Below are 8,498 nucleotides of genomic sequence, written 5' to 3'. Positions count from 1 at the left end.
TAATTGACCATATTCACACGGCGGCCATCCTTGCCATTAAGTTAATGAAATGCCACCCCAGTTGCCACCCGGTTTCAATACAAATGTCATACATGGCCACCAGGTGAATATGGTCAATGGGTGTAACTTTGTCAGAATCCATGTTTTTGTTTGGATGTTGATTATTATGAGTGCAACCGAAGGTTTGGGAGAAGTAGAACAGTTTTTTTCCCCCCAGCGGAGAATACGTTTGAGGGAACACCACATTGTGAAAAAAAAAAAAAAACATCCGGGAAAATTCTCACGGCGGAAGTTAAAGGAGGACTTCACCACTTTTCAACCCATTTTTCTTTTTCTACTCGGTCCAAGTCTCCTAGGAGAGCTGTGGGAAGTTCAGAATCCATCGTCTTGTGACATCATCATTTTAAAAAGAAATATATGGGTAATAATAATAATCAATATTTTTGAAATAAATATTTAGATTTTTATTATTGCGAGAACAATACTTCCACTTTAACATTGCAACTTTTCAGGAATAGAAAGCTCGCAGTTTCTATTAGCTTGGATTCCCAATCGATGATGTCACAAGACGATGGGTTTCTGACCTGCCCACAGCCCTCGTCTGAAAAAATAAAAATACAAAATAAAAAAGCAATTTTTTTAGTTAGGACCAATTATATGAAGATAGGTTGAAAAGTGGTGAAGTCCTCCTATAAGTAAGCCTGGCTATGCAAGGCTATGCTCTTCTTAAATCTTCTCCTCCCCCTTCCCAAGTCCGAGTCCAGGAACCGTTGGTTCATTACATCAGCACACACACACACTTCTTGGCTTTCTTGTTCTTTTTCTCGACGGGGTACCACACGGTCCGCACGGCCTCGGCAAACACCTCCTTGACGCCCTCCTGCGTAAGGGCGGAGCACTCCATGTACTTGACCGCGCCTATCTGCTCAGCCATGGTGTAACCCTCCTGCTGGCTGATGGGCACCAGCATACATTTTTCTAGTGACTTCACCGTCTCAGCGTCGTCCCGCAGGTCCATCTTGATGCCCAGCAGCATGATGGGCACGCCAGGGCCGTGGTGGATCACCTCCGGGTACCACTTGTGCCGGACCTCTGAAAGGGACGCGGGGCTGGAGATGGAGAAGCATATCATGAAGATGTCGGCATTGGGGTAGGAGAGCGGGCGCAGGCGGTCGTAGTCTTCCTGGCCCGCCGTGTCCCACAGGTTGAGGGTGACCGGGTGACCGTCCACCAACATATTGGTGGTGTAGTTGGCGAACACGGTGGGAACGTACACCGTTGGGAAACTGCTGTTGATATAGGTGAGTTGCAGGCAGGTCTTACCCGACGCACCCTTGCCCACCACCACACATTTTATGGCTTGCTTCCTGCCTTCAACCACTATGGGCTGCAGCACCTAGGAAAACAACAAAGAACAATGGGCCTCATTCACCAACGGTTCTTACAAAGACATTTCTTCTTAGACCCTGTTAAGAAGTTTTTAAGAAGATTTTGGCAATATACCAATGTTTTTCTTAGCTGTGATTTGTTCTTACGTTAGAGCCCCAACACACTGGCCAGATCCCGTCCCCGATCAGAACTCGCGCTGAATTTTATGACCCCCCCGGGAAAATCGTGAGTTCGGCCCCGGACTCGGTCTTGGGTTTGAACGGGATCCCGATTGGATTATGTTAATGGACTTTTTATGACCTCGGAAGGACCTCCGAGAATATCTAGCAAGCTTGATATTCTCGTGCCATCGGGTAGAAATCCTTTACAATTATTGTCGTGTGAATGAGCTCCCGGGATTACTCCAGATTATATCCAAGCCAGCTCCTCCTCCTCTGCCTTTTAGGATCGGACACTGGGGGCAGATTATTATTATTATTATTATTTTTACTTACTTTTTACTTTACTTTTTTCCCCCTGAAATGTTTTAATCACTTGTTCAAAAACGTTAGGCCTAGCGTTCTTTTTTCTTTCTTTCTTTCTTTCTTTTTTTTTCTGTGCAGATTTGTATAGAGGGCAGTGTAAGCTCTTCTATCACCTCACAAAAAGCCTTTCCCCACGACAACACGTGGGGATATATTATATCTTTATTATATTTATATAAGATAGGCTAATAATATATTTGGCTTGGAGGGAATGATTAAACAGGTCGGGCTTCATGATGCGCTATGCGTGCCCATTTTCCTCGCCATCTCCATTCCATTGCGATTGATCGATTGTAATAATAGCCTATAGGCCTATCATTCCAAATCATCATAAAATGTATAGGCTAGGCATGTCTGTCAAATATTGTTTTAGTTCAAGCCAAGGCAATTCAAAAGCAATAATAAGCAACATCGGTATGGTTCATTTTGGTCGCCTCCTCCTATAGCTGCCCACACTATAAAAAGTCATAGGCTATACAACAGGGTCCTGTGTATCTCCTCCATGCGTTAGTAGGCTATAGACTCAATAAATAAATTGACATGTATCAAGCGAAAATCACACAAGGTGCACTGGCGCGCCATCAAGAAAAGTGGATTCATGCTTGTGAGCTTGTATGCTTGCAGATCGGCTATTTTCAAACAGCCTAATAAGTATAAAATAGGGCTTGAGGTGGTGTACGTTTTATAATATTATAATTATGACAACTGCTTGTGCTGATCGTGGAAATAATTTAAAAGGCAGCACATGCCGTGAATAAATGGCTGCTTATTAATATCCAAAATTTGACCAAGAGAAGAGCCAGGCGTGTTGCTTCAGATGCTCCGTTACTTAACAAGACTAGGGCTGTATCTTCAGATGCTCCGTTACTTAACAAGACTAGGGCTGTATCTTCAGATGCTCCGTTACTTAACAAGACTAGGGCTGCATCTCGTTATCGATAATGAGCACCTTTATCGATCCTGCTTATTGAGCCGGTGGAAAGACGTGAGACAACAAATTCAGAACATAACTGGTATCGTTTGAGACTGTGAGACTGTGAGGGACATATGAGAACCTTTCTGTGAGACTGGGTCGGGACATATGAGAACCTTAGACTGTGAGACTGGGTCGGGACATATGAGAACCTTTCTGTGAGACTGGGTCGGGACATATGAGAACCTTTGAGACTGTGAGACTGGGTCGGGACATATGAGAACCTTTTGAGACTGTGAGACTGGGTCGGGACATATGAGAACCTTTGAGACTGTGAGACTGGGTCGGGACATATGAGAACCTTTGAGACTGTGAGACTGGGTCGGGACATATGAGAACCTTTTGAGACTGTGAGACTGGGTCGGGACATATGAGAACCTTTCCTTTTGAGACTGTGAGACTGGGTCGGGACATATGAGAACCTTTTGAGACTGTGAGACTGGGTCGGGACATATGAGAACCTTTGAGACTGTGAGACTGGGTCGGGACATATGAGAACCTTTTGAGACTGTGAGACTGGGTCGGGACATATGAGAACCTTTGAGACTGTGAGACTGGGTCGGGACATATGAGAACCTTTCCTTTTGAGACTGTGAGACTGGGTCGGGACATATGAGAACCTTTTGAGACTGTGAGACTGGGTCGGGACATATGAGAACCTTTGAGACTGTGAGACTGGGTCGGGACATATGAGAACCTTTGAGACTGTGAGACTGGGTCGGGACATATGAGAACCTTTGAGACTGTGAGACTGGGTCGGGACATATGAGAACCTTTTGAGACTGTGAGACTGGGTCGGGACATATGAGAACCTTTGAGACTGTGAGACTGGGTCGGGACATATGAGAACCTTTGAGACTGTGAGACTGGGTCGGGACATATGAGAACCTTTTGAGACTGTGAGACTGGGTCGGGACATATGAGAACCTTTGAGACTGTGAGACTGGGTCGGGACATATGAGAACCTTTCTGTGAGACTGGGTCGGGACATATGAGAACCTTTCTGTGAGACTGGGTCGGGACATATGAGAACCTTTCTGTGAGACTGGGTCGGGACATATGAGAACCTTTCTGTGAGACTGGGTCGGGACATATGAGAACCTTTCCGTGGAGGCTGGAGCTTGTTTTGTGAGCATCGCATTTTGCACTCATTCAATCAACTGCTTTGGAAAAAAAAATGAAAAAAGGAAACTTTTTTTAGCCTAATATTAATCAGTGTCAGATTCCGTGTCAGTGCTGCTGCTACTGCTGCTGCTACTGCTATTCTGTCCATCTTCGAAGTTTGAACAAGTGAGAGGAGAAAGATAAAAAAAAACTCTTGATTTTATTCCTCTTGAGGAATAAAAAGATTCCCCCCAAGATCGCCAAGAGGCCAGATTCGCTAGACGTCGGTCTCGTATGTAATGGTCTCAGATATTTCACTTGGCACAGCGGGATATACCGGGCCCGAATTCAAGACTGTCGTTTGAAATGATCACCGATCAACCCCCGTCCACAAGTTCTGATCTTATGCAATGTCGGATTCCGTCTGCGGGGGCCTTTATTAGGAAGAAATCACACTGGAGAGCACTCTTAAGGTCATTACATACCGGCGAATTAGCGAAGCGATGCAAATAAGCAACCCGAAAATGCTAATTATTCAGCCGGCAAATGTTTCCTTATTTTTTCTTTGTTTCTAAACACACAAACTGCGACACGAATATGCATATAAAATCCGTCAAGTGATCTGTGGTGCGAATTGTTTTGGGCTGGCATCAAACAACCCATTGATTGATTGATTGATTATTTTATTAGACAAAAATGGAGAACAGTACAAGTATAGTTAACACCCTGCCTAAAAGGAACATCTCAAATAACACCTTTTACGGTATTGTTTACGTTGAAAGCCCTCTGCAATTCATGGACATAATAAATAGGGGTTCAAGGTGAAAGTATTCAGTGTTTTCTCTGCTGTCACAATGTGTTCTGTATTATTGTAGCTTTTAGCTAACTATACAGTAAATACGTTATAATAGTAACACTATACGTGTGTGTGCATGCATTTTATTTTCTCATAATTTTTTCAACATTACTATATAATAAGGGTAATAATAATAATAATAATAAAACAAAGCGTTTCATACTCGTTTCATACTTATCCGGAGTCGCAACTCGACTTCGGATAAGCGGTTGAAGATGGCTGGATGGATGGATGGATGGATGGCTACTCCATATTTCTGAGAACCTTATTTCTCACTGTCACCGTCTTTGGACTAAACATATAGAATGCTGTGCATGATTTTACATGATTTTAGATCTGTCTATTTTAAATGATTTTAAATCTGTCAAACATAGCATACCGTAATCATTTATTTGTTCAACTGATACAGTTTCTTGCTTTTAATTGGTGTATGGATAATATTAGGTTTTACAGTATTGTAGGCTATCTAAGACAGTACAAATATTTTTTACTTGTATAAGTAAATATGCCAAACGATACAAGGGTTTCACTGTTATATCTGTAGGCTACAGTTTTGCAATAACTAAACCTAACCCTGACCCTAACCAATCTAGGACTAATGACATGTCGCAGATAGGGTCTAGGGCTGCTCTCAGATAGGGTCTAGGGCTGCTCTCAGATAGGGTCTAGGGCTGCTCGCAGATAGGGTCTAGGGCTGCTCTCAGATAGGGTCTAGGGCTGCTCTCAGATAGGGTCTAGGGCTGCTCTCAGATAGGGTCTAGGGCTGCTCTCAGATAGGTTCTAGGGCTGCTCTCAGATAGGGTCTAGGGCTGCTCTCAGATAGGGTCTAGGGCTGCTCTCAGATAGGGTCTAGGGCTGCTCCCAAGTCTTGAGGAACCATCCAGGGCCCTGTATGCAAATGTAGGACGGGTGCATCACATTAAATGTGATGCACAAATGTTGTGCTACTCTGATTGGTTGTAGGGGAGGGTGTATCACCGTTGCTGTTTCCACTGTGTTTGTATCGTTCCACATTGTGTTTCTGGGGCCGCTCTAAGGCCACTCGAGTCCCTGGCTACTCTGATTAGTTGTAAGTCTAACCCGGGGGTCAGCACCCCGTGGCTCTAGAGCCGCATGCGGCTCTTTAGCACCACCCTAGTGGCTCCCTGGAGCTTTTTAAAAAATGTATTAAGGGAAAAATATATATATATTTTTTTATATGGTTTCTGTATGAGGACAAACATGACACAAACATTCTAACGCTTTCCAATGCTGTAAAAATGTGTAGAATAAATATTAAATGTTGCCTAATGCTCATTATGTATTTGTAGCCTACTTAGTCATTTTGACAGTAGGCTAATATAGCTAGAATTTTAATATATTGTCACTGTCGGGCAGAAACCTTGTATCTCCAAGTTTCAAATTTGTATGTTTTTTTTTTTTTTTTTTTGCAAAGGAAAGTCCTGCTTCATCATACAAGACTGACGCACAAAAGTATTGAAAACAGCAGATCTACAAGCAGCTTGTAGATCTGCTGTTTTCACTAGTTTAAATCGTTTTGTAATTGATAAATACAAAACGAAGTTTTGGACATACAAGGTTTCCACCCGACAACGACGATATATAAGGCTTTTATAATGTTTTGCGGCTCCAGACAGATTTGTTTTTAGCTTCTTTTGTCCAATATGGCTCTTTCGACATTTTGGGTTGCCGACCCCTGGTCTAACCAGTAGTCCATTTGAATAGGTTTTGTAACCGCCCCCGGATTTTTATTATTATTTGAATGGCTCAGCAGACTATATCCACGCAGTGTGATTTCTTTCTATTATTTACCTTTTATGTCTTCTTTATGACTGCTTTTGTTATTGATGATATCCTATGCAAAGTACTGTGATTTATCTGTCTGTCTTTCAGTGTTATATGAGATACATGAAGTGGTTCCTGTGTAACTACGCCGAAAAGCTTACTAGGATCTCCTTTTAGTTGACCTTGTACCAGTGAACCGTACCGTCACAAAACTGTACTTTTTTCCTTCTAATAAATTATTCAATCAATCAATCAATCAATCAGTCTCAGGGGTGAAATGGCCCTTTAAGAAGCACAAAAAGGAAACACACACCTCTTCTTTCTCCATCTCCGTCTGCTTCTCTTCTTCTTTCTGCTTCTCCATCTCTCTCTGTCGTTCAAGCCTCCCCTCCTCCTCCGTGTTCCCTCTCTCCGGGCTGGCTTTGAAATTATCCACAAACAACACTGGAGGCATAGAGGAGACAAAAAACACCGGTTTAACGTTGTAGACGAATAATATTTGTCGACTATCTTTTTTTCTAAATAATAACGAAATAAAAATTAAGCCATGATGGTTAAACTAAGACTAAATATGTGACCGTGGCTGGCAAAAAGGTCCATATGTCGCCATTTGTTAAACGGCAGAAAATGAGAAAATAAGATACTTTTTTGTGTGTTTCTAGTTTCCGAACAAATTAACACATTTTGAATGTTGAGGAAGGTTTTCATTCCAACATACAGAGCCTACCCAGAAGGCAAAACCCAAATTTTGGGAAAATCAGACATGGAACGTTGTAAAAGGTTGTGCACCAGAAATGATATCTAGGACCTTCAAGGATCACAACCTGGGTGGACAACCTGGTCAACTATAGCTAATGGAAAGCTACAGGGTGGGTTCAAACATGCAACCCCCATTGCGAAAAAGAGACACAATCAGATGACAGCTTTCTCTCTCTGATTGAATATCTCTGTGATAATTCATTCTAAAAAGAGAGCACACCCATTGAAAGAGCACAGAGTAAGCTTTCAGTTGATGCCTTGTTGGTGCATGTTCCCACTAAAGCCTCTATGTTGAACTAGACATTGGTTCTATAAGCATGTGTTATATTGTTGTACTACCTACTGTATTTTCATTTAAAGGGTGTTTTTCATCAAAAGGATGAGATAAATGCGAAATAATTATGATTAGATGGAAATATTCTAGATAAAAAAGTATTGCAGACAAAAAAGGTCAAGGGAGAAAATAATTGTCCTGACTAAAACTAGACTAAAATGTCAACAGTTTGTGTTGACTAAACTAGACTAGACTAAAATCATGTTGTATTGGACTGAGATGAAGACAAAAATGCTCGACTTTAAGTCGACTAAAACTTGACTAAATAAAAACCAGATGAGATTGACTAAATGTGATAAAAACAAAAAAGGGTGATAGAAACTGGACTAAGACTGACAAAAAATAAAAAAATGGCTCATAAAATTAACACTACGTCTACGTCCAATCATCCTTATAAAGCGTTGTATTCTTATTAGTCTATCTTAAGACACACCTATGAATAACATTGTTATTGAGGCTTTTGATCACCGGCCACTGTTGAATTAGTTTTCGGTGATCAAAATACTAATCAAAACGTCACGTTTGGCAACTTTTGCACATTGTCAAAAAAAACAAGTCACGTTTATTGCAACTTAGTAACTCAATGTTAATTGGATAAATTATTACTGTAATATTATTACTGCTTTTGCAATTGTAATTCATACACTACTAGTTATTGGGGAAGGTCATATTACAATAATTACTTATTAACTAAGGAAGTGGCAGCATACACGTGGCTGCCAGTTCATTTTAAGAGTGAATAATCTCATCATACTGTCATGCAGTTATAAACAT

The 8,498-nt window shown here is 41.6% G+C and overlaps 1 protein-coding gene across 1 annotated transcript; it reads right to left on the bottom strand.

The window, feature by feature from the left end:
* Positions 1-778: 778 nt before the first annotated feature.
* LOC308288935 (ras-related protein ced-10-like) lies at positions 779-8,113 on the bottom strand (the record flags this gene model as incomplete). Its single annotated transcript, XM_080730409.1, has 3 exons — positions 779-1,396; positions 6,945-7,075; positions 8,104-8,113. 3 exons carry the CDS (start codon positions 8,111-8,113, stop codon positions 779-781), a joined length of 759 nt encoding a protein of 252 aa, XP_080586535.1.
* Positions 8,114-8,498: the final 385 nt, after the last annotated feature.

The sequence above is a fragment of the Nannobrachium achirus genome (genome assembly GCF_963921795.1).
Source record: "Nannobrachium achirus genome assembly, chromosome: 7".
NCBI classification, from domain to species: domain Eukaryota; kingdom Metazoa; phylum Chordata; class Actinopteri; order Myctophiformes; family Myctophidae; genus Nannobrachium; species Nannobrachium achirus.
This window is presented reverse-complemented; position numbering and strand designations above follow the sequence as displayed.